Genomic DNA, 26918 nt, shown 5'->3' with positions numbered 1-26918 from the left:
GAAGCTTACAGTCTGTTATTCGAACTCAATCAGCATGACAGAGTGATCTCCAGCCTTGTCCTCGTCAACACTCACACCTGTGTTAACGAGAGAATCACTGACATGATGTCAGCTGGTCCTTTTGTGGCAGGGCTGAAATGCAGTGGAAATGTTTTTGGGGGATTCAGTTCATTTGCATGGCAAAGAGGGTCTTTGCAATTAATTGCAATTCATCTGATCACTCTTCATGACATTCTGGAGTATATGCAAATTGCCATCATACAAACTGAGGCAGCAGACTTTGTGAAAATTAATATTTGTGTCATTCTCAAACCTTTTGGCCATGACTGTACAATTCACTGAACCTGTAGCTCCCTGGGTTTGTGGAGTTCTATCATATCTCAAAAGTTCATGCATAATACCGTACGGGCAATGATCGATAATCACGCAGTGATCTATTACTGAGCTTCATTCCTCCTCTCTTAGCCTCTGCCTCTCTGGCTGGAACCATGGAATCTTGTTTCCCAAAAGAAAAATTCTTTATCAAACTTTCAATCCCATAATCTGTGAGCAAAGAGAGAGTGTTTTCAGCCATACTTGATGGGTGAGAAGTTACATCAGTAGCAAAACAAAACTCAAAAGGTTAAGTAGGTAGCACTCTGTTTTCAGTAGTGTTTCCACTATTATTTAGCAAGTATCAAATTGTATGTGGAATAAACCTATGTTTATCCATTCACAACTAGTCCAAATTTGGGCATACATACATACATGACATAAAGATGCTGCGTCAAAAGCGTGCTATAATTGCTCAATGCGGCTCTGGGTCAAATCCAGATAGAAACACCCTGAAAGATGGCAAGTGTTGTGTGCGCTGTGACTCCTTTTTAAATAGCATTGATCTCTAGAAGGGCTGCCATCGCCAGCTTTCGCTCAAAATCATTAGTGTCATCTGTTAGCAATAATTGATGTGAATAGTAAATAATTGCATCAGGGAGCTGGGGACGAGGCCAATTTGGTCCATTCATTGATATTCACCTAATAGTTGATGATCCGCTCTATTCTTTATTTCCCATGCGCTGTGGCAGAATGCCAAACCAAAGCACGTTCCAGCAGACTAATCTGGGAGCTAATTACCGTTGGCAACTCCAAGAGTTTCTCTGAGATTTGACATCACTGATACAGTCAGATAACAACATTCAATTTACAGCAGCAACTACGATTCAAGGGTGACTTCAGTGCCAGTGCTGGGAGAATTTTTCTTCCTTTCATTATCTCAAGGACTTTAAGGGAAGTTTGATTACTGTACAATAACTCAAATGTTGGTTGTTGTTTTGCTACTGAGATTCATTTTGAAAGTGAAACAAGCATGGGATAAGCAATGACATCTTAATTGCGTCGACACAATTACAATTTGGAGGAACTACAGAACAATTGCTTCAGCCATGAAAGATTGGCCTTCATCGCACTACACTTTTTTTTTACCTAAAGGCTACAACACTTTGGAGTTGGCACAAAAACATTAGTGCCCTGGACCTTAACCTAGACCATTGATTCCCAACCAGGGCTTACTAGGACCCCTGGGGGTACTTGGCTTATCCACAGGGGGTACTTGAGAAGGCTCATGAGACCATAGGCCTACTGGTAAAATGCACGAGGGGTACTTTAGGGGTATTCCGGGCAGAGCAAAAGTCAGTTGGTGGTACAGTAACCAAAAAAGGTTGGGAACCACTGACCTGGACAATTTAATAAATGTCTTTCCTTTTGTACATTCCTCAAATAGTGGTCCATCCTCTGTACAAGCAATGTAATGAGTGTTATTAATATAGCCTTTTGAAGAAAACTAGACAAACTCCGCAGCGCTGACAGTAATTACTACAGATTTCGATCAGACTGATTTCTGTGCAACATTGCTTAAATGACTTTAGATGGAGGGAGATAGAATATTCAAGCACGTCCTGGGCTTTTATATGATTAGGGACTTAAAACATTGTCTTTACGGATGAAGCAGGTATTTTGGTGAACATACATTGAGAGTGGAAAGATGTCTCAATGATAGGGTTGCAAAATTTCGGGAAATTTCAATACATTTCCTAGGATTCCGGATTTCCTGTTTATTCGATCCTGATATTGGGAGTTCTCCAACCGGGATTTCGGGAAAACCAGGTAATTTATTGAAAGTTCTTGGAATTTTGGAAACCTACTCAATAACAATCAAATGTCAATCTGAGCAGGTCATTAGCCTGCTTACTCTGTGCCCCTCCAAGAGCTGAGTTAACATTGGTTGACATTACCTCATTCTTATAGAAAATTGACAGGAGTCGGATTCCAATGTTGAAGGACATCGGAGGATTACACATATTTGAATGTGTGCTGTAATTTGTGCTGTGATTAATGTAATTGCAAAAGGTCAGTTTAATCGTATAGTGAAACCCTATAAGGCTGACTCATTTAAACTTTCGTCAATTCGAAATGAAAGCAGTCAATTCAGGAAGTGATGTGAATTCAAAATTAAAACATTAATCTTTTACTTATCAGTTTGAGAATTTCAGTTTACTTCCTGCATTGACACAAACAGTGGGGCCCAGAATTATTGACACCATTGATAAAGATTATCAAAAATATCTGTATAAATTAAATAATTTAAATACTGAGCTATATTGTTTTTGCCAGAAAATTGGGAAATTATATTATTTTATACGTATACAATTGCTCAGAGAAAGAGATTTTGTTTAAGAAGTAATACTTTTTTCTCAAAAAGGTATGGGTCAAAATGTTTGTTTTTAATAGTTGTTCAATACCTCGCCATGCGAGGATAACAGCACAGCCATTTTCTAAAATGTTTATTGAATTGGAGAACACATTGGGAGCGATCCTTCCAGATCCTTGATATCCTTTGTCTGTGCTTATGAATTGCCCTCTTCAGTTCCCAAACCACAGGTTTTCATTTGGTTTCAAGTCTGGAGACTGAGATATCCATTGCAAAATGTAGATTTTGTGGCCAATTAACAATTTCTTTGTGGATGTTGATGTGTGCTTGGAGTTATTCTCTTGCTGGAAGATCCACTTGCGGACAAGTTTCAGCCTACTAGCAGAGGCCACCAGGTTTTTGCTAAAATGTCTTAATACTGTGGTACCGTGTGGCTCAGTTGGTAAAGCATAGAGCACTTGCAACACCAGGGTGGTGGGTTTGATTCCCAATATACACATATAAATATATGAATGAGCAATGACAGAGCGGCATAGGCTAAGATGCAATAGATAATATAGAATACAGTATATACATATGAGATGAGTAATGCAAGATATGTAAACATTAATAAAGTGGTATTATTAAAGTGACTAGCGTTCCATTTATTAAAGTGGCCAATGATTCTTCAAGTCTGTATGTAGGCAGCAGCCTCTCTGTGCTAGTGATGGCTGTTTAACAGTGGCCTTGAGATTGAAAAACAGCTTCTGTCTCTTGGTCCCAGCTTTGATGCACCTGTACTGACCTCGCCTTCTGGATGGTAGCGGGGTGAACAGTTAGGGGCTCGGTGGTTGTTGTCCTTGATGACCTTTTTGGCCTTCATGTGACATCCGGTGCTGTATGTGTCGTGGAGGGCAGGCAGTTTGTCCCCGGTGATGCGTTGTGCAGACCGCACCACCCTCTGGAGACCCCTGCAGTTGTGGGCGGTGCAGTTGCCGTACCAGGCGGTGATACAGCCCAACAGGATGCTCTCAATTATGCATCTGTAAAAGTTTGAGTATTTTTGGTGACAAGCCACATAGCTTCAGCCTCCTGAGGTTGAAGAGGTGCTGGTGTGCCTTCTTCGCCGCACTGTCTGTGTGGGTGGACCATTTCAGTTTGTCCGTGATGGGTACGCCGAGGAACTTAAAACTTTCCACCTTCTCCACTGCTGTCCAGTCGATGTGGATAGGAGGGTGCTCCCTCTGCTGTTTCCTGAAGTAAACGATCATCTCCCTTGTTTTGTTGATGTTGAGTGAGAGGTTATGTTCCTGACACCACACTCTGAGAGCCCTCACCTCCTCCCTGTAGGCTGTTTCGTCGTTGTTGGTAATCAAGCCTATTACTGTTGTGTCGTCTGCAAACTTCATGATTGAGTTGGAGGCGTGCATGGCCACGTAGTCATGGGTGAGCATGCAACCTTGTGGGGCCCCAGTGTGGAGGATCAGCGAAGTGGAGATGTTGTTTCCTACCTTCACCACCTGGTTGCAGTCCGTCAGGAAGTCCAGAACCCAATTGCACAGGGCAAGGGGTTGAGACCCAGGGCCTCAAGCTTAATGATGAGCTCGCATTTAGTCATTTAGTCATTTAATTCAGTTACCTTTGCATTCTTGGGTACAGGAACAATGGTGGCCATCTTGAAGCATGTGGGGACAACAGATCGGGATAGGGAGAGATTGAATATGTCCGTAAACACACCAGCCAGCTGGTCTACGCATGCTCTGAGGACGAGGCTAGGGATTCCGTCTGGGCCGGTGGTGGATCTTTGATGTCATGGGGCTATTTTGCTTCCACTTGTCCTGGGGCCCTTGTTAAGGTCAACGGCCTCATTATTTTTACCCAGTACCAGGATATTTTAGCCAAAAACCTAGTAGCCTCCTCCAGGAGGCTGAAACGTGGCCACAAGTGGATCTTCCAGCAGGACAATAACCCCAAGCACACATCAAACCCCCCCCCCCATCCTAAAAAAAAGTATGATTGGCTACACAATGTACATTTTGCAATGGCCATCTCAGTCTGCAGACTTGAAACCCATTAAAAACCTGTGGTTTGAAGAGCAGACTAAGGATATCAAGGATCTGGAAGGATTCTCTATGGAATAATGGTCCATGCAGAATCTTATGTGTTCTCCAACTCATAAAACATTTTAGAAAAAGGCTCAGTGCCATTATCCTCGCAAGGTGAGATGTTGAAAGGTATTGAAAACAGGGGCATCAATAATTTTTTGACCCCTACCTTTTAGCCTCTCCGAGCAATTGTATTGGTATAAAATTATATAATTTACTATTTTTTCATGCAATATTGCTTAGTATTTTAATTATTTATTTTTTACAGTCATTTTTGCTCATCTTTATCAAGGGTCTCAATAATTTGGACCCCACTGTATATGTGCATTTACAATCAAGCAACGTATGTCAGGAGTTCTCATTGGTAAAACGTACACTCTTTGCATGCGGAGGACATTGCTCAGTGACTGTTTGAAAGATTCCATAACACTACAAAAAAATAGCATATTGAAGACTTTCTGGAATCTTGTTTGGAGAATAATTACGCTTCAAAACCCTCAGAACATTGAAGATTGCATAAAAACTGCCACAAGAAAGTTAAACAATATCTGTGTTTGTGTCACACATGTACAGTAGAGACAAGTCTTGGAGAAATTGTTGATGCGTCTCTACTGATGCCACTTTGTCTCAAACATCTATTATTCTGACCACGAAGGCTGAAATGGGAGCAAAGTAAACATGATTTATTGACATGGTTCTCTTTGCAATTAATCGTTTGTAGCAAACATTTCCAAATATATCTCTATATCCCCTCCGCTATATCTCTATATCCCCTCCACACACTACCCTAGCTAAGGTGACACGCTACCCTCACCTGTGTCTTATGGCTTGGGGGTAGAAGCTATTTGGGAGCCTCTTGGACCTAGACTTGGCTCTCCGGTAATCATTCTCCTCAGTGCTCTCGTCCCGCTCGTTTCCCCTGCCCACCTTCTTCCCCTCTCCATTCCCTGACCCCCACTACCCCCCCCCCCCTCCCCAGCTATTCACCCTCTCCCCCTCTTCTACATCTTCTTCTTCCTCTTCTCTTCCCCATCTCTCCTATTTCCTCTTGGTTGCTGAGCACCATGCCTTGCAGCCCATACAGTAATTAGGCTGTACTGCTGTTCACTTTCATTTTCACACTAGACAGAGAGATGGTGAAACCAGCACTGATGGCCTGGAAAGCCAACAGATCAAACTAGGTCTTGGCCCATGCAGCGTAACGTAACCCTGAGGAAAATAATTTCCTGTGTGCCTCTATGTGACCTTTCTACAGAGCCTCAATATGACTACCTCTCTAAAGTGACTTATTGTCTTGGGGTGAGTTTCCCAAAACCTTGGTATGTTAAGGGGCTTCCGAGTGGCACAGCGGTCTAAGGCACTGCATCTCAGTGCTAGAGGCGTCACTACAGACACCCTGGCTCAAATCCAGGCTGTATCACAAGCAGCCGTGATTGGGAGTCCCATAGGGCGGTGCACAATTGGCCCAGCGTCGTCTGGGTTTGGCTGGTGTAGGCCGTCATTGTTCTTAACTGACTTGCCTAGTTAAATAAAGTTCAACCCTCCTGTTGTGTTTGTTTCAAAAGTCAGAAAAGTCAGATAGTCTGAAAAGTCAGATTTTCAGAAAAGTCAGATTTTCAGAAAAGTCAGAAAAGTCTGATTTTCCGAAAAGTTGTTAATTAATTCTATGTACCTGGTCCAAAATATTATCACCTAATGTTGTGTTAGATCTTTTTATCAACTTAAGTTCTTGTGAACATTACAAGTTTTGAACTTCTATTCGCTATTTATGGCCTGAAGGGCTCATTGACCTGAGCGCATACAACTAGTTTTTGAGTAAAAAAGCATAATGCATGGATTATTTTGACTATAACAAATATTCAGTTGAAACATATTGTGCTATTTATCAGACTACTTCACTGTCAGTTTCCTGGCCTCTCCTCCTACTCCTCCTTCCTGGCCTCTCTCCTCCTCATAGAAAGATCAAGAGCCTCACATACAGTATAGCGTTTGGTCATTGTGCTGCCACAGAAAGAATTGTGAGCGAGGCCTCAAAAAACGTTATATACCAGAGCTGCGAGAAAAGTTATATATATTATTGAAACAATGTTGGGGTTGTTTGTGAGAATGCCAACAGGTGTGGTTCCCGTGGGGGAAAGATTCTATTGGGGAAAGGTTTCCGTGGGGGTTGCCATGGAAACCAAGAAGGGGAGTGAGGTGTGTGTGTGTGTGTGCTCAAACACACATGCATGTGGGGGTCTGAGAGAGGAAGTGTGTCCATCTGATGAATGGGCATATGCCTGAACTCAATTTTATACACTAATTGTAGTCTCACCCATTCATTTCTAATGACTGGTCATTTTTGACCCAGAACACCACAGGTGTACAAAAGTTAGATAAAACACCCAAAATGTAATGAAAATCATCAAAATGTATTTTGTGTGTTCAGATGCCCTGTGTGGACAAAGTCATGGAACCTTATGACAATCAGGTTAAATTAACTACATTTTTCAGAGAGAAAACTCTCGGTCCAATTCGACCGGAACACAACAGGAGGGTTAAATAAAGAATAAAAAAATAGCTTGAAACTTTATTGCTCTCCACAACCCAGCCACACTTCGTGAGACAGTAACGATAGTAAAAATCGATGTTTGACAATCAGCCTTCTGTGCCTGAAGGAACGCAAGTCGTTAAATTAAGCACTGCTGTTTTATGTGTGGTGAGCATCTGGTTCATTGATATATACGAAATACCACTTTAGCTACAAAGGTTTTGGGAAACACCCAAAAGACTTCTGCTCTCCGTCGTGTTATTAATCTTGTTTCTGGGCCTTGTTTGATTTAATGTTTGTGGGTCTGTACAGTCAATGGTTAAAGCCACCATCTCTAGTATGTGTATGTCTGCTTTGGCTATTTGGGGAATTGCCAGTGATAGGTATAATAAGATGACCTATGTTTCAGCTCTCTGCAGCCGTATAGAGAAATCACAACCTCTAATGGAACCTGGGCACTTTGCTCCAGCACTATCGCAGTCCTAAGGCCATGGACCCTTGTCTTGATAATCACAGGCTTCATTGTTGCTCATTAGAGAGACAGGGCCTTGAGACTGTTGTAGTAATGCATGAGCAAAGGCTTCTACATATAATATGTCTCGGATATAGCACAGTTCTATACGCACTTAATGTCTAACATTTAACTGAAAACAGTGAATACTTTAAAAATGTTTTTTTTTTCTTGTAAATCACAAGGTACATAATTCCAACTACAACTCTTTCCTTTCTCCTGTCTTCATCAACCCCTAAGTCTATCTCTGTCTGAGTGTACAAAACATTAAGGACACCTGCTCTTTCCATGACAGACTGACCAGCTGAAAGCTATGATCCCTTATTGATGTCCACTTAAAATCAGTGCAGATGAAGTGGAAGAGACAGGTTAAATAAGATTTTTTAATACGTATTGAGCCAATTGAGACATGGATTGTGCATGTGTGCTATTCAGAGGGTGAATGTGCAAGACAAAATATTTAATTGTCTTTGAACGTGGTCTGGTGGTAGGTGCCAGGCACACTGGTTTGTGTCAAGAACTGAAATGCTGCTGGGGTTTTCATGCTCAACAGTTTCCCATGTGTATCAAGAAATTGTCCACCTCCCAAAGGACATCCAGCCAACTTGACACTGTCACCGTTGTTGTAAGAGACGGACCAAGGCGCAGCGTTTGTTGAGTTGCACATATTTATTTAAAGTGAAACTACTTCAACCAAAACAATAAACACAACGTGACTACATGGTGACACAAGCACCAACACAAACAATATCCCACAAATACAGGTGGGAAAAATGGCTACCTAAATATGATTCCCAATTAGAGGCAACGATCACCAGCTGCCTCTAACTGGGAACCATACAAAACACCAACATATAAATATTGAACTAGAACAACCCCTAGTCACGCCCTGACCTACTACACCATAGAGAACCAAGGGCTCTCTCTATGGTCAGGGCGTGACAGACACAATTGTGGGAAGCATTGGAGTCAACATGGGCAGCATCCCTGTGGAATGCTTTCGGCACCTTGTAGAGTCCATGCCCCGATGAATTGAGGCTATTCTGAGGGCAAAAGGGTGGGGTGTAACTCAATATTAGGAAGGTGTTCTTAATGTTTTATACACTCACTGTATGTACTGATTGAGCTTGAGGCTCAAGTGAGGCAGATGTCACCGATGGGTAGAGTGACTCACTCAACACTGTCAGCCAACCTCTAGAAGGGACGGGTGACACCGAGCTCTCCCAGTTAAGTGATTTCAGAACACATCAAACTGACACTGACACTCTGAACGGAGAAAACCTCCAGTGACACTTACATGATTCAGGAATCAGAATCAAATAAACAGGACATTTATTCAGTCAGGAACTGTCCAGTGTCATGTGGATAGAGTAAATGTGGATTGTTATTGGAATCTAAACATGATCAAATAAGTACCGTAAATTCCCTCAATGAATGAACACCGGGTAGCAAGTGGACCGAACCCTGAAATTAGATACTGTATGTGAAAACCATGTATTAATGTCTATAGAAGAATAGCATTATGTGAGTTACATGCCCAGATCTCAAGTTACAATTCTGCCTAAAAGCATAAAGTCATTGCCTAATCATCTCTATGGCATAATAAGGCTGTCTAGTACACCCACAGCATACTGGATAATGGTGTGTGCTGAACGAATAAATCAGAACTGGGAGCAATCTCCACATTACATGTTCCTGTGGGCCATTACCACTTCATTCCAATGCTAAAGATATCATATTAGCTGCATTCAAATACTCATACTAACCATACTATTTGTGAAGTAAATTCAGTATGTAGTATGCTTATTGGTCATAGTATGGATATAGTTAGTATGCCAAAAGTTCCCGGATGTCCTACTACATCCTACTCCGGATGTCCTACTACAAGTACAGCAGTTACTCCACCAAAAGGTTTGTGATTATGCTGCGATACTTAGAGGTCATTTGTAGTTTAGTATGGTACCCTGCGTCACCACAAGCAGTGAACACAATTTCTGTGCTTTTAGGGCAATAATGCAATTCTTCAGAAAATGGGCGTAGCTTCACAACGTTTTCAGATTTTAAGAAAATTGTGGAAAATGTGCAGCCGAAGTCTGTCGAAAACAGATATGAATTAATTGCTTCAACAAATTATGACAAATGTTAAGACATTTTTTAGCAATAAAGTAATTACTTTTGAAATACGTGAGTTACGTTACTAGTTATGTTGGCTGACAATATGTTAGCTACGCTAGCCTTACAAACCACATAGCATATCATAACAGCAGTTGCTTGTATGTACCAGTATGTTAGCTAGCTACCTAACATTAGTTGGCTACTAATACATCGAACTTGCCAGTATATTAACTATATGCACTCTAACTAACTACCCAATGTGTATTGACTTGATTATTCATGAAATTCTAGTTTACCTAAGTGGTATTGTCATTGTGCGTTCTCAAATGGACATTGTTAATGAAGTTGTAAGGTGTCTAGCTAGTAATTTGTTATGCTAACAAGAAGTTGCCTAGCAACAGGATACACTTCCAGTAGACAGGTGAAGTGCTAGTACACTCAACTGAAAGGATACCATTAATTTACAGTATACTAAATGAATGGAGCCTCCTGGCTGAGGAGCGTCGCTGGAGACTCCGGGCTGGGGAGCGTCGCTGGAGGCTCCGGGCTGGGGAGCGTCGCTGGAGGCTCCGGGCTGGGGAGCGTCGCTGGAGGCTCCGGGCTGGGGAGCGTCGCTGGAGGCTCCGGGCTGGGGAGCGTCGCTGAAGGCTGCAGACTGGAAAGCGTCGCTGGAGACCCAGTGCTCACAGCAGGCACTGGCTGTACCGGGTGATGGAGGCGCACTGGAGGGTGAGTGCATGGAGCAGGAACAGGACGTACTGGACTGGGCAGACGCACTGGAAGCCTGATGCGTGGGGCTGGCTTTGGAGGCGCCAGACTAGTAACACGCACCTCATGGCTAGTGCGGGGAGCAGGAACAGGACGTACTGGCCTGGGCAGGTGAACTAGAGGCCTGATGTGTGGGGCTGGCTTAGGAGGCGCCAGACTAGTAACACGCACCTCAGAGCTAGTGCGGGGAGCAGGAACAGGACGTACTGGACTGGGCAGGCGCACTAGAGGCCTGATGCGTGGGGCTGGCTTTGGAGGCGCCAGACTAGTGACACGCACCTCAGGGCTAGTGCGAGGAGCAGGAACAGGACGTACTGGACTGGGCAGGCGCACTAGAGGCCTGATGCGTGGAGCTGGCTTTGGGGAGCGCCAGACTAGTGACACGCACCTCAGGGCTAGTGCGAGGAGCAGGAACAGGGTAAACTGGACCGAGGAGATGCACTGGTGGCCAGATGCGCTGCGCCGGCGCACTTCTCCCTGGCTGCCGGCTAACTCTCGCCTGGCAACGCTGCGTAGCCCTTATTGACCGCACCGGACTGTGCACGTGTATGGGCGACACAGTGCGTATCTCCGCATAACAAGGTGCTTGCTTGATCCGTCGCTCCCCATAATAAGCACGGGGAGTTGGCTCAGGTCTCCAACCTGACTCTGCCCAACTCCCCGTGTGCCCCCCCCCCAAAAAATGGGGGGGATGCCTCTCAGCCTCATCTAGCTCCCTTAGTTTCCTCTCCCAGAAACGTCGTTCTGCCTCCCACGTCCACCCTTCTCTTCGGTGCTCCAATCCCCGCTGCTTGGGCCTTGTTTGGTGGGTGGTTCTGTCATGGGCGTCGTAAGGATAGGACCAAGGATCAGTGGGTAAAGTGCTCATACTTAATTTATTTGATGAAAACAATTAAACAAAATAAACGTACAATGAAAAACAGTTCCATAAGGCACACAGGCTATTCAGAAAATAACCACCCACAAAACAGAAGTGAAAACAAACCCAACTAAATATGGCCTCCAATTAGAGACAACGACAACCAGCTGCCTCTAATTGGAGGTCATTGCCAAAAACCCAACATAGAAATAGAAAATATAGAACATAAACCAAAAACACCGAACCACACAAAACAAACACCCTCTGCCACGCCCTGACCAAACTACAATAACAAATAACCCCTTTTACTGGTCAGGACGTGACATTATGTTAGTATACGTAGGTATTCGAACACAGCTATTGTCTTATCACAGAAATGCAAGATGCTTAGAAGGAATTGCTTGAAAGACAGAAATGTCTTTCATTTGACAGACAAATGTAAAACACAATTTAATTTACGTAAACTATAAGTACATTTGAAATTAAATTGTTGCACACACACCACACACTCCCCATCACCACTATCTTCCCCCCACCCCTAAAAAATGAATTTTTTGAAGGTTTCAATAGAAAGGGAAAACAGTCAAACCAAGTCCTATTCAATCAAGTGGGACATTTTCAGACACCTGGTAACCAGTTTTGATTGAATCGGAACCCCAGGAGTATTTTTCTTCGGAAAACACAAAAGGACACTGATTTAACACTCCTAAAAATAACACCTAAAAGTGTTACTAACACCTATGAATCCCACTTTAATGTTTTACTATAGTAACAAACACTTTACCCAATGATTTATATCCAGTGCCGTCAGAAATTATTCAGACCCCTATTTTTTACAATGGTGGGGGAGTACCAAGATGGAGGAGTGGTGGCTTCAAAACAGCACCTCCCTGTCAGTCAACTAGTGTATACAGTGCCTTCAGAAATTATTCACACCCCTTGACTTTTTCCACATTTTGTTGTGTTACAGCCTGAATTTAAAATAGATTAAATTGAGAGTTTTTGTCACTGGCCTACACGCAATACCCCATAATGTCAAAGTGGAATCATGTTTTATTTATTTTTTACAAATTTATAAAACATGAAAAGCTGAAATGTCTTAAGTCAATAAGTAGTCAACCCCTTTGTTATGGCAAGCCTAAATAAGTTCAGGAGTAAATATTTGCTTAAGTCACAAAATAAGTTGCATTAACTCACAATAATAGTGTTTAACATGATTTGTCAATGACTGCCTCAAGGTCCCTCAGTCGAGCAGTGAATTTCAAACACAGATTCAACCACAAAGACCAGGGAGGTTTTCCAATGCCTCTAAGAGCACCTATTGGTAGATGGGTAAAAAAATTGAAAAAGCTGACCGGTGGCTTCAAAGCCTATCATTGGCCAGTACATAGCATCAGAAATCCATGGTTTAAATACATCAGGGATGGACAACTTTGATGGGGGTGGGGGCCACAAAAAATCTTAACTCATCAAGAAGGGCCACAGTTGTGAGAAAAACATTTTAGTGGCCCCCCTCTTGACAGCGGAGAGAAATGTATACATTTTATAACAAATTTCATGCAATTCTACTAATTTTGTCATGGGGCGGAGAGGAAAATGAGCAGTTTACAATTCTACACATTTTGCCATAGGGTGGTGAGAAATGTTTGCAGTTTTTAATATGATATCTGAGTGAGACTGACTAACAAAAGCAACGGGGCCCATCCAGCTGGTAATTTGACCATGATAACAAGTTTAGAAAGCTGACTGCTAAACTAACTTAGTCTAAAAAGACTTCACTGACGTGAGCTAATTGACTGATTAACAGTGACTGACTTAACAAGAGAAAAACTGCTGATGGGAAATCAAATGTTGAAATTGTGTATTTTACTATTCTAACCTTCAACAGTAAGTTGAAAGCCTGACTGAGTTCCAAAATTGTTAGTATTTTGTTTTTTTAATTATTTTTGTTTCGTTTTTGGGGAAATTGACCTGAGGACCTTCAAAAGGGGGGCCACGTGCTGCCAGTTGCCCATCCCTGATATACACAATTGGTTCTACCCTGTCAGATTTGTACCAATATAACTCTCTGCTACAGCACCACTGATCTCCGGCAGGAAGAAGTGCAGTCAGTTGCTACCTTAGTGAGTTGGTGAATTTGACCTTTACAGAAAAGGCCAGGGATGTGGGACAACGTTAATTGCATTGCAGTATTATTTAGTGTGTTGTTACAAACAGAATGCATGTATTGGAACATTTGTACTCTGTATAGACTTCATTATTTTCACTTTGTCAGTTAGGTTAGTATTATGGGGCAAAAAGTTGGCGGAAAAACATCTTGGTTTGAAAGGTGTATTAGACACTTTTAATCTTTCTGTCTTGTGGGGAATTCAGCACATGTACTCCCTGTGCAGTCTTGTAGATGTTTTCACATCTACTGTGCGGTGGATCATTTTATCTTTTTGCAAAGCCATGGCCAGTTAGGAGGCTACACAAGTCCACAAGGGAGTAAAAAATCTTCGACGATTTAAATGTTGGTGTTTAATTTGAAGAAAAAGTAAATGCAATGGAAGGAGAGAATTACAGATTACAGTTATTATGGTCTCTGTCTTGTTCTTTTCCTTTTTGACCTCACTGGAAATGGTCATGGTTTGAACATGAAATGTTTGATTCCCCTGTCTTTGCTTATTTGAGCTGTTCTTTCCTTAATATGGACTTGGTCTTTTACCAAATAGGGCTATCTTCTGTATACCACCCCTACCTTGTCACATCACAACTGATTGGCTCAAACACATTAAGAAGGAAATCAATTCCACAAATTAACAAGGGACACCTGTTAATTGAAATGCATTCCAGGTGACTATCTCATGAAGCTGGTTGAGAGAATGCCAAGAGTGTGCAAAGCTGTCATTAAGGCAAAGGGTGACTACTTTGAAGAATCTCAAATATAAATATATTTTGATTTGTTTAACACTTTTTTGGTTACATGATTCCATGTGTTATTTCATAGTTTTGATGTCTTCACTATTATTCTACAATGTTGAAAATAGTAAAAAAATTAAGAAAAACCACTGAATGAACAGGTGTGTCCAAACTTTTGACTGGTACGTTATGTAAGTGATTGTCTTCAATAAGCAATGTCTGTACACTGAACATACAAAACACCTGCTCTTTTCATGACAGACTTACAGTACTCATAGAAATCCACTTCCAGGTGAAAGCTATGATCCCTTACTGATGTCACTTGTTAAATCCCCTTCAATAAGTGTAGATGAAGGGGAAGAGGCAAGTTAAATAGGGATTTTTAAGCCTTAAGACATGGGTTGTGTATGTGTGGCATTCAGGGGGTGAATGGGCAAGACAAAAGAGTAAAGTGCTTTTGAACAGGGTATGGTAGTAGGTGCCAGGTGCACCGGTTTGAGTGTGTCAAGAACTGCAACGCTGCTGGGTTTTTCATGCTCAGCAGTTCTAGTGTGTATCAAGAATGGTCCACCACCCAAAGAACATCCAGCCAACTTGACACAAATGTGGGAAGCATTGGAGTCAACATTGGCCAGCGTCTCTGTGGAACACTTTCAACACGGGCGAGCATCCCTGTCAAAAGCTTTCCACATCTTGTAGAGTCCATGCCCCAATGAAGTAAACATTTTTTTGACCAATCCCATGAACCTGCTCAAATGCTAATACAGCTTAGTTATTGTTGGTCTTTATCCAGTCTATACCAAGCCAGCCTACCTGGGAGACAGGGTTGCTGGATATTTTGACCCGCTGCTGGAACAGAACGTTCAGTATGCGGTTCTGCTGCTCCAAGTCAAACACGCGTGTCCTCAGCTTCACACACTCCTCTTTTAGGTCCTGGACATTCACCCACACAAGCACAAGGAAGGTGGGTTAAACTTTGTATAAACCGGCATATAATTATACATGTCCAGTGTGCCTTCCATTATGATTTATGTAGGGCCAGGAGTTTTTCCTGACCATGTGACCTAACCAGGAAACACTTAGGGCCCTACAAGACATTCTTCATGCATTAAAATGGTAGTATGCATTCATAATATTTTACATACACACGACTCATAGAAAGTGTCCCTATAATATTAATTCCCAAGCATGGCACATCAGCAGAAAGTTGATAAGCATATACCATACTACTGTTCCAGCTGGCTGAAAGCCATTCTTACTTAGGTAATGTAAAGCGTAGTACAGAGAATTTTGAAATAGGTAATATAGCAGCATACAGTTCATGGAGCAAAAAAAATATTTAATTTAATAAGGTAACATTTTGTCAATTTAAAATGAACCATCTGCAAGTAGCCATGGAAGTTTAGAAGAAATGTGTCTTCCAAGTCAGAAATTGAGGAAGTATCGTCAAGTAAAGGGTTGGTTAAAAATTCTCTGTGCTATGCTTTACATTACCTAAGTATCAACGGCAATCAGCCAGCTGGAACAGTAGTAATGGTCTGACTAGCCAATGTTTTAATAGCTAGTAGTGAGCATGTGGTTTTTCAGTTTCAATAGACATGATGTGCTAACTAGTACACAACTAATTCTACTTATCATTATTAGCATTCCATCATTATTTATTTTATAGCCTCCCTTAGACTTGATTGACTTTAATGATGCTTTAATCAAACAAAACAAAGACAAACCTTTTGGGTGAGGAGCGCTTGAACAACCTGATTAGCCACCTTCAAGCAAAAGAGAGCAGAGAGAGAGAGGAGATAAACAAAAGAGACAATACACTCAAAGAAAGGTTAAGACAACGTTCAGTCAACATGTCATGATAAAGAAATCTTTGTCTTTCAGGCTTGTTGTACAATGTTTGTGTGAAGATGCAGAGACATTTACCTCCCCGATGTTTTAATTTTCCCCCATGATGAAATCAGGGAGGGGACTGTGGATCTGTCTCCCTCCGTTTGTTTGTACTTTAGTCACACGTGATATCTCAGACAGCATTGGGATGATTTTGACTAAACTTGGGTGAATGATGCATCTTGCTATAGAGATCTGGCATTTACAAAAGTACACGGATTGGCCAAAGGCGAGAGCGATAGTAATTAACTGAAATTAGTTAGTCACACACAATATCTCAATTGGCCCAAGGGGGGAGCTGCATCATTCATGGGGGACAAAAAGTTTACTGTTGCCTTGTTGTTGTTTGTTTGTTTCAAGGGCCCTAGTTGTTACTTTCATTACATATATTTAAAGCTTATACTATCATCTACATCTCTACAGTTGATTGTGTGTGTGTGTGTGTTTAGGACAGCCATTGGAATGTTATAGATGGTAAATCCACACACGCCCCTCATTAAGTTCTGATTCAGTACAGTTGCGTATTAAGCCATGGCTAAAGTCTAGTGTTTGTTGGTCGGGAAAAGAGAGATAAATAGATGCCAGAAGATTCAAATCAAATCAAATTTTATTTGTCACATGCGTTGAATACAACAGGTATTACAGTGAGGTATTACAGTGAAATGCTTACTTACAAGCCCTTAAAACTTCTTAAAGCACTGTTGGTTAAGAAAAAAAAGTAGGAAATAGAAAATAAAGTAACTAATAATTCAACAGCAGCAGTAAAATAACAATAGCGAGGCAATATACAGGGGCTACCGGTACAGAGTCAATGTGCGGGGTCACCGGTTAGTCAAGGTAATTGAGGTAATGTGTACATGTAGGTAGAGTTAAAGTGACTATGCATAGATAATAAACAGAGATTAGCAGCAGCGTAAAGAGGGTAGCCCTTTGCTTAGCTGTTCAGGAGTCTTATGGACTTGGGGGTAGAAGCTGTTAAGAAGCCTTTTGGACCTTGACTTGGCGCTCCGGTACCACTTTCCGTGTGGTAGCAGAGAGAACAGTCCATGACTAGGGTGGCTGGAGTCTTTTTAGGGCCTTCCTCTGACACCGCCTGGTATAGAGGTCCCAGATTTACATTTACATTTAAGTCATTTAGCAGACGCTCTTATCCAGAGCGACTTACAAAATGGTGCATTCACCTTATGATATCCAGTGGAACAACCACTTTACAATAGTGCATCTAAATATTTTAAGGGGGGGGGGGGGGGGTTAGAAGGATTACTTTATCCTATCCTAGGTATTCCTTAAAGAGGTGGGGTTTCAGGTGTCTCCGGAAGGTGGTGATTGACTCCGCTGTCCTGGCGTCGTGAGGGAGCTTGTTCCACCATTGGGGTGCCAGAGCAGCGAACAGTTTTGACTGGGCTGAGCGGGAACTGTGCTTCCTCAGAGGTAGGGGGGCCAGCAGGCCAGTGGTGGATGAACGCAGTGCCCTTGTTTGGGTGTAGGGCCTGATCAGAGCCTGAAGGTATGGAGGTGCCGTTCCCTTCACAGCTCCGTAGGCAATCACCATGGTCTTGTAGCGGATGCGAGCTTCAACTGGAAGCCAGTGGAGAGAGCGGAGGAGCGGGGTGACGTGAGAGAACTTGGGAAGGTTGAACACCAGACGGGCTGCGGCGTTCTGGATGAGTTGTAGGGGTTTAATGGCACAGGCAGGGAGCCCAGCCAACAGCGAGTTGCAGTAATCCAGACGGGAGATGACAAGTGCCTGGATTAGGACCTGCGCCGCTTCCTGTGTGAGGCAGGGTCGTACTCTGCGAATGTTGGAGAGCATGAACCTACAGGATCGGGTCACCGCCTTGATGTTAGTGGAGAACGACAGGGTGTTGTCCAGGATCACACCAAGGTTCTTAGCACTCTGGGAGGAGGACACAAGGGAGTTGTCAACCGTGATGGCGAGATCATGGAACGGGCAGTCCTTCCCCGGGAGGAAGAGCAGCTCCGTCTTGCCGAGGTTCAGCTTGAGCTGGTGATCCGTCATCCACACTGATATGTCTGACAGACATGCAGAGATGCGATTCACCGCCTGGTTATCAGAAGGGGGAAAGGAGAAGATTAATTGTGTGTCGTCTGCATAGCAATGATAGGAGAGACCATGTGAGGATATGACAGAGCCAAGTGACTTGGTGTATAGCGAGAATAGGAGAGGGCCTAGAACAGAGCCCTGGGGGACACCAGTGGTGAGAGCGCATGGTGCGGAGACAGATTCTCGCCACGCCACCTGGTAGGAGCGACCTGTCAGGTAGGACGCAATCCAAGCGTGGGCCGCGCCGGAGATGCCCAACTCGGAGAGGGTGGAGAGGAGGATCTGATGGTTCACAGTATCAAAGGCAGCAGATAGGTCTAGAAGGATGAGAGCAGAGGAGAGAGAGTTAGCTTTAGCAGTGCGGAGAGCCTCCGTGACACAGAGAAGAGCAGTCTCAGTTGAATGCCCAGTCTTGAAACCTGACTGATTAGGATCAAGAAGGTCATTCTGAGAGAGATAGCAGGAGAGCTGGCCAAGGACGGCACGTTCAAGAGTTTTGGAGAGAAAAGAAAGAAGGGATACTGGTCTGTAGTTGTTGACATCGGAGGGATCGAGTGTAGGTTTTTTCAGAAGGGGTGCAACTCTCGCTCTCTTGAAGACGGAAGGGACGTAGCCAGCGGTCAAGGATGAGTTGATGAGCGAGGTGAGGAAGGGGAGAAGGTCTCCGGAAATGGTCTGGAGAAGAGAGGAGGGGATAGGGTCAAGTGGGCAGGTTGTTGGGCGGCCGGCCGTCACAAGACGCGAGATTTCATCTGGAGAGAGAGGGGAGAAAGAGGTCAAAGCACAGGGTAGGGCAGTGTGAGCAGGACCAGCGGTGTCGTTTGACTTAGCAAACGAGGATCGGATATCGTCAACCTTCTTTTCAAAATGGTTGACGAAGTCATCCGCAGAGAGGGAGGAGGGGGGGAGGGGGAGGAGGATTCAGGAGGGAGGAGAAGGTAGCAAAGAGCTTCCTAGGGTTAGAGGCAGATGCTTGGAATTTAGAGTGGTAGAAAGTGGCTTTAGCAGCAGAGACAGAAGAGGAGAATGTAGAGAGGAGTGAGTGAAAGGATGCCAGGTCCGCAGGGAGGCGAGTTTTCCTCCATTTCCGCTCGGCTGCCCGGAGCCCTGTTCTGTGAGCTCGTAGTGAGTCGTCGAGCCACGGAGCAGGAGGGGAGGACCGAGCCGGCCTGGAGGATAGGGGACAGAGAAAATCAAAGGATGCAGAAAGGGAGGAGAGGAGGGTTGAGGAGGCAGAATCAGGAGATAGGTTGGAGAAGGTTTGAGCAGAGGGAAGAGATGATAGGATGGAAGAGGAGAGAGTAGCGGGAGAGAGAGAGCGAAGGTTGGGACGGCGCAATACCATCCGAGTAGGGGCAGAGTGAGAAGTGTTGGATGAGAGCAAGAGGGAAAAGGATACAAGGTAGTGGTCGGAGATTTGGAGGGGAGTTGCAATGAGATTAGTGGAAGAACAGCATCTAGTAAAGATGAGGTCAAGCGTATTGCCTGCCTTGTGAGTAGGGGGGGAAGGTGAGAGGGTGAGGTCAAAAGAGGAGAGGAGTGGAAAGAAGGAGGCAGAGAGGAATGAGTCAAAGGTAGACGTGGGGAGGTTAAAGTCACCCAGAACTGTGAGAGGTGAGCCATCTCAGGAAAGGAACTTATCAAGGCGTCAAGCTCATTGATGAACTCTCCAAGGGAACCTGGAGGGCGATAAATGATAAGGATGTTAAGCTTGAAAGGGCTGGTAACTGTGACAGCATGGAATTCAAATGAGGAGATAGACAGATGGGTCAGGGGAGAAAGAGAGAATGTCCACTTGGGAGAGATGAGGATTCCAGTGCCACCACCCCGCTGGCTCGATGCTCTAGGGGTATGCGAGAACACGTGGGCAGACGAAGAGAGAGCAGTAGGAGTAGCAGTGTTATCTGTGGTAATCCATGTTTCCGTCAGCGCCAGGAAGTCTAGGGACTGGAGGGTAGCATAGGCTGAGATGAACTCAGCCTTGTTGGCTGCAGACCGGCAGTTCCAGAGGCTGCCGGAGACCTGGAACTCCACGTGGGTCGTGCGCGCTGTGACCACCAGGTTAGAGTGGCAGCGGCCACGCGGTGTGAAGCGTTTGTATGGCCTGTGCAGAGAGGAGAGAACAGGGATAGACAGACACATAGTTGACAAGCTACTGAAGTGTTGTTTCTTGTATTATTGTCTCCTGTGTCTTTAGAGAACTGTTTCACTTTGATATCCTTTTTCTTCTGTCCTGATTTTCTCTTTCTTTTCTTCTGTTAACTAGATATTCTTTGTTGTTCTTCGTTAGCTAGCTAGCTTCTTCCAAAAGAGTCCCTAGCAACTGCTTAGCAACTGGTAAACAATTCAGCTAGCTAAGATAACTACAATTTTATGAAAAATAGTTATTTTTCAAAAGCCTATCTTCTTTGTTTGTTGCTTGTTTTTTCTCCTATTCAGTCTTGCAGTTTTCTTTTGCTTTTTTCCGATGTACTTCCCTCTAAAAACCATGTAAATTTCAATATTTGTAGGAGCTCATTTTTCAGCTGCTGCTGCTCAAATTGGAGTTCCAGATGGCAGGAAGCTTGGCCCCCGGTGATGTACTGGGCTGTACGCACTACCCTCTGTAGTGCCTTGTGGTCGGAAGCCGAGCAGTTGCCATACCAGGCAGTGACGCAACCAGTCAGGATGTTCTCGATGGTGCAGCTGTAGAACCTTTTGAGGATCTGAGGACCCATGCCAAATCTTTTCAGTCCCCTGAGGGGGAATAGGCTTTGTCGTGCCCTATTCACTACTGTAGTGTGTTTGGACCATGATAATTTGTTGGTGATGTGGACAACAAGGAACTTGAAACTGTCAACCTGCTCTAATACAGCCCTGTCGATGAGAATGGGGGCATGCTCGGTCCTCCTTTTCCTGTAGTCCACAATCATCTCCTTTGTCTTGATTACGTTGAGGGAGAGGTTGTTGTCCTGACACCACCCGGCCTGATCTCTAACTTCCTTCCAATAGGCTGTCTCATCGTTGTTGGTGATCAGGCCTACCACTGTTGTGTCGGCAAACTTGGTGTTGGAGTAGTGCTTGGCCAAACAGAGTGAACAGGGAGTACAGGAGGGGACTGAGCGTGCACCCCTGAGGGGCCCCCGTGTTGAGGATCAGCATGGTGGATGTGTTGTTACCTACCCTTACCACCTGGGGGCGGCCCGTCAGGAAGTCCAGGATCCAGTTGCAGAGGGAGGTGTTTAGTCCGAGGGTCCTTAGCTTTGTGATGAGCTTTGAGGGCACACGGTGTTGAACGCTGAGCTGTAATCAATGAATAGCATTCTCATATAGGTGTTCATCTTGTCCAGGTGGGAAAGGGCAGTGTGGAGTGCAACAGAGATTGCATCATCTGTGGATCTGTTGGGGAGGTATGCAAGTTGGAGTGGGTCTAGGGTTTCTGGGATAATGGTGTTGATGTGAGCCATGACCAGCCTTTCAAAGCACTGCATGGCTACAGACGTGAGTGCTACAGGTCAGTAGTCATTTAGGCAGGTTACCTTTGTGTTCTTGGGCACAGGGACTATGGTGGTCTGCTTGAAACCTGTTGGTATTACAAACTCAGTCAGGGACAGGTTGAAAATGTCAGTGAAGACAATTGCTAATTGGTCAGCAGATGCTCGGAGTACAGCCTTGTGAATTTTGACCTGTTAAAAGGTCTTACTCACATCGGCTATGGAGAGTGTGATCACACAGTCGTCCGGAACAGCTGAAGCTCTAATGTATACTTCAGTGTTACTTGTCACGAATCGAGCATAGAAGTTATTTAGCTCGTCTGGTAGGCTCGTGTCACTGGGCAACTCGTGGCTGTGCTTCCCTTTGTAGTCTGTAACAGTTTGCATGCCCTGCCACATCCGATGAGCGTCGGAGCTGGTGTAGTACGATTCAGTCTTAGTCTTGTATTGACGCTTTGCCTGTTTGATGGTTTGTCGGAGGGCATAGCGGGATTTCTTATAAGCTTCCGGGTTAGAGTCCCGCTCCTTGAATGCGCCCTTTCGCTCCATGCAAATGTTGCCTGTTATCCACAGCTTCTGATTGGGGTATGTACGTACAGTCACATTGGGGACGACATCATCGATGCACTTATTGATGAAGCCAGTGACTGATATGGTGTACTCCTCAATGCCATCGGAAGAATCCCGGAACACATTCCAGTCTGTGCTAGCAAAACAGTCCTGCAGCTGCTTCATTTGACCACTTTCTTATTGACTGAGTTACTGGTGCTTCCTGCTTTAGTTTTTGCTTGTAAGCAGGAATCAGGATGATAGAATTATGGTCAGATTGGCCAAATGGAGGGCGAGGGAGAGCTTTGTACACGTCTCTGTGTGTGGCATAGAGGTGGTCTAGAATTTTTTTCCCTCTGGTTGCACATTTAACATGCTGGTAGAAATGAGGTAAAACAGATTTGAGTTTTCCCTGCATTAAAGTCCCCAACCACTAGGAGCGCCGCCTCTGGATGAGAATTTTTCCTGTTTGCTATTGGCCGTATACAGCTCATTGAGTGTGGTCTTAGTGCAAGCATCTGTTTGTGGTGGTATATAGAAAGCTACGAAAAATACACATTTAAACTGTCTTGGTTAATAGAGTGGTCAACAGCTTATCATGAGATACTCTACCTCAGGCGAGCAAAACCTTGAGACTTCCTTAGATTTCATGCACCAGCTGTTGTTTATAAATATACATAGACCGCCACCCCTTGTCTTGCCAGAGTTCTATCCTGACGGAAAAGCTTAAAATGTATGTATGTTATTCATGTCGTCGTTCAGCCAACCCTACCGTTATGCTTGTTTACACTGAGCTGCACTGGGGTCGGACAGCATGACTGTGTAGATCAAGACACTTTAGAGCCAGCGGGAGATATGGCCAGATACTATTTTTGCCACACTAACAATTGAAATAAATGTTTTTAAAAATGGAAGGCAATTGTGATGAGGCAAGATCAGGTGGTACCATTCTAGCCAATGAGAGGGCAGATACGTGTGTGAACAACCACAACGGTCCTTGCTATCCTGGATCCTTAGGTTGTCCCTACCCCATTGAAGTTGAAATTTAAAATGGTTAGGGTAAGGTTTAGGGATGCGACATCCCAAAGATCCTGTATAGCACTTAGAGGCATAACTCCAATATAAAGTGTTTTTTTCTCAAAGTTGCCGTGATGTCACGTGTCCTACTTATATCAGTACACTCGTAACAACCTAATAACCTAAGATTTATAAAATGTATATTCGATCAAATAAGCCTCAAGTAGCAAGTAACCAAATACACTTTTTGTTGACCAATTTCAACACTCTCATTGACCTCGTTGCAAAAACTCCTCGCTTGGTGAGCGCAAAAAAACACCTGCTGGAGAAGACAGATTTTGGGCCAAGTTCGCTTCGCCCCTTTCTCTCTGATGTATCTCAATCCAGGGATGAGAAATGCGATGTACTCCAAATTGTCACATTATCCCCACTGTTACACCGATTACACAACTGCTAGTTTTTCAAAAAAGCTGCCCTTTTCGTCCTCATTCTAGGTAGCAGAAGCATAGAGAATGATAGAAGCATCTAGTCGTCAAAAGGCCATATTAACATGGGCAGCACCATCGAGGGCTTCCGCCATTTTATTGTAGTCAACTGGGTGCAACTTCCAACTTCATTGACTGATACCCCCTGGTGACCCTGTTGGAGTCATGTCCAACAGGATCATCAGGAGGGATCAGCCAATCGTGAAGGAGAAAATTGACTACTTCAAAATGGAGATAGCCTCAATGGCGCTGCCCATGGTGTCACAGATGCTATAATGGCACAGATACAAAGATGAGTCCTCTATATATCTCTATGCGCAGAAACGACGTCAGTCATTTTGAAATGGCGCTAGAACGTGTGTTGAACAACAAAGGATATTCAGCCAATCAGGCTCCGTGCAGACTACATCGTCACGCTATGGAAATGTAAAAATAAAAGTACAGCGTGATTTATGGCTTAGTATATGTCAAACTCTCCCAAAACTATGGATGCTCTTCCAGTACAATAATTGCAAATCACATCGACGGGGCTGTTGTGGAGCGGGTCGAGAGCTTCAAGTTCCTCTGTGTCCACATTACTAAGGACCTTTCATGGTGCAAACACAGTCATGAAGAGGGCACAACAATGCCTCTCCTCCTCAGGAGGGTGAAAAGATTTGACATGGGCCTTCAGATCCTCAAAAAGTTCCACTACTGCACCAACTAGAACATCTTGACTGGCTGCATTACCGACCATAAGGCGCTACAGAGGGTAGTGCGTAAGGCCCAGTACATCACTGGGGCCGAGCTCTCTGCCATCCAGGACCTCTATACCAGACGTTGTCAGAGGAAGGACCTAAAAGTTGTCAAAGACTCCAGCCAATGTTCTATCTGCTATCGCACGGCAAACAGTACCAGAACCAATAGGAACCAAAAGGATTCTAAACCGCTTCTATCCCCAAGCCATAAGACTGCTTAACAGTTCATCAAATGGCTTCCCTGACTATTTGCATTGACCCCATTTTTATTTGCACTGACTCTCTTGCACCGGCTCTATGCACACTCACTGGACTCTACCCTCACACACTCACACATACTACACTGACACTCCAACACACACATACACCCACCCACCTACATACGCTCACATACACAAAACACACAAGCAAATTGATGCCACACACTCAGTGGTAGAAAAAGTACCCAATTGTCATATGTGGGTAAAAGTAAAGATACCTTAATAGAAAAGTATTTGGTTTTAAATATACTTAAGTATCAAAAGTAAACGTAACTGCAAAAATATACTTATGTATCAAAGTATGAATAATTTCTAATTGCTTCTAAAATGTACATTGTTCTTTAAGAATGTAGTGAAGTAAAAGTAAAAGTTGTCAAATATATAAATAGTAAAGTACAGATACCCCCCAAAACTACTTATGTAGTACTTTAAATTATTTTTACTTAAATACTACATAAGTAGTTTTGGGGGGTATACACCACTACACACACTCACACATAGACACACTTTCACACTCTTTACAAACTCTGCTACAACTCTGTTTACGATCTATCCTGATTGCCTAGTCACTTTTACCCCTACCTACATGTACATATTACCTCAACTACTTCGTACCCCTGCACATTGATTCGTTAACGGTACTCCTTGTTTATAGTCTCGTTATTTTATCGTGTTACTATTTATTTTTTGCAAGTTATTGTTTACTTTTTAGCGAGTCCTTTCCACCGTGCAGTCATTCATCACTCCCCTCATGGGCGCAGGTACAGGGGACCTACTTACTGCAAAAACAGTACTCAGGCTGGTCTTCATACTGTACTGAATAGCAATGTTATGAATTTGTCACTGTGAATTAATTTGCTATTGTGATATTGATTGTGATTCCACATGTTTGCTAAGACAGGGTCCAGTGCTGTTTTTGGAGCTCCAACAAGTAAGCAAACTATTCAAAGACAACAGCAATGTTCTAGTGTGTGGCTGTTTATTGCCTTTGTTAATGCACTCTTGACAATGACACGGATTACTAATTAATTATTGTACTTCAGACGAGCATCCATAGTTTTCGGAGAGTTTGACATACACTAAGCCATTCCCCACACAGGATTTTTATTTTGATATTTGCACAGCTCGATGATGTAGTCCGCACAGAGCCTGATTGGCTGACAATCCTTTGTTGTTCAGTGCACATTCTAGTGTCATTTCAAAATGTCAGATGTGGCTTCTGTTACATAGCATGAGGATGAAAAGGGCAGCTTGCCTAACAAAAAACAGCCCTACGAAAAATGAGTAGTCTTTCAAACTTCCCGGTGTAACAGCTGGGATAATGAGACAATTCTAAGTACATGGCATTTCTCATCCCTGGATTGAGGTAAGTTTTCCGAGCCATATCTCGCGCTGGCTCCACTGTGTATTGATCTTACACAGTCATGCTGTCCGACCCTAGTGCAGCTATCTAACTAGGAGAGTAGTTTGCACATTTGTTACTCCTGGTTGGATACTTTTATCCTCTTTTACACTGTTTAAAATCTGTCTGTTTAAACTGCTGTACTTCTTATAATTAAAACAAACTTTTTCGTGACAATCAAGTCTTTTCAATAACGTTTTAATGTGAGAGGCCCTCCGTCCTCTTCCTCAAAGCTAGATTATTATTTTTCTGGGGATACATTTATTTGATGGTAGCATTGAATATGAATGAAGGTAGCAGAATATCATGAAGGGCTCGAATTTATATAATTGTGCAATTATGTTATTTCGTTTCAGAGATCATTCAACATTTTTGCATTTTCAAGTGTGATGTTGAATGCATTACATATTGCCAACTGTGTGAGCTGGTAGGGGGCAGAGATGCTGTAGAAATGTGACCTGGATTTAAGATCCTTCCAGAAGATAGTGGTCCTTTTGGAGGGCACTTTGAAAGGTGATGAGTTGCTACTAATGACAAAGATGAGCTGGTCAAGAGTTGCGTCACAGTGACCACTAATTCACAGCTA

At 43.6% G+C, this 26918-nt stretch overlaps 1 protein-coding gene across 1 annotated transcript in view; it reads right to left on the bottom strand.

The window, feature by feature from the left end:
* Window positions 1-26918, bottom strand: part of LOC106581696 (nck-associated protein 5) — a 157725-nt gene that overhangs the window by 53888 nt on the left and 76919 nt on the right. Inside the window, exons 6-7 of the mRNA XM_014163934.3 lie at window positions 16182-16220; window positions 15268-15387 (exon numbers count right to left, since the gene is read on the bottom strand). Coding sequence (XP_014019409.2) covers window positions 15268-15387; window positions 16182-16220 — 159 coding nt within the window. The remainder of the gene's footprint in view (window positions 1-15267; window positions 15388-16181; window positions 16221-26918) is intronic.

The sequence above is a fragment of the Salmo salar genome, chromosome 21 (assembly GCF_965601325.2).
Source record: "Salmo salar chromosome 21, fSalSal1, whole genome shotgun sequence".
Taxonomy (NCBI): domain Eukaryota; kingdom Metazoa; phylum Chordata; class Actinopteri; order Salmoniformes; family Salmonidae; genus Salmo; species Salmo salar.
Note: the sequence above shows the minus strand (reverse complement) of the source record. Positions and strands in the feature narration are given on the sequence as shown.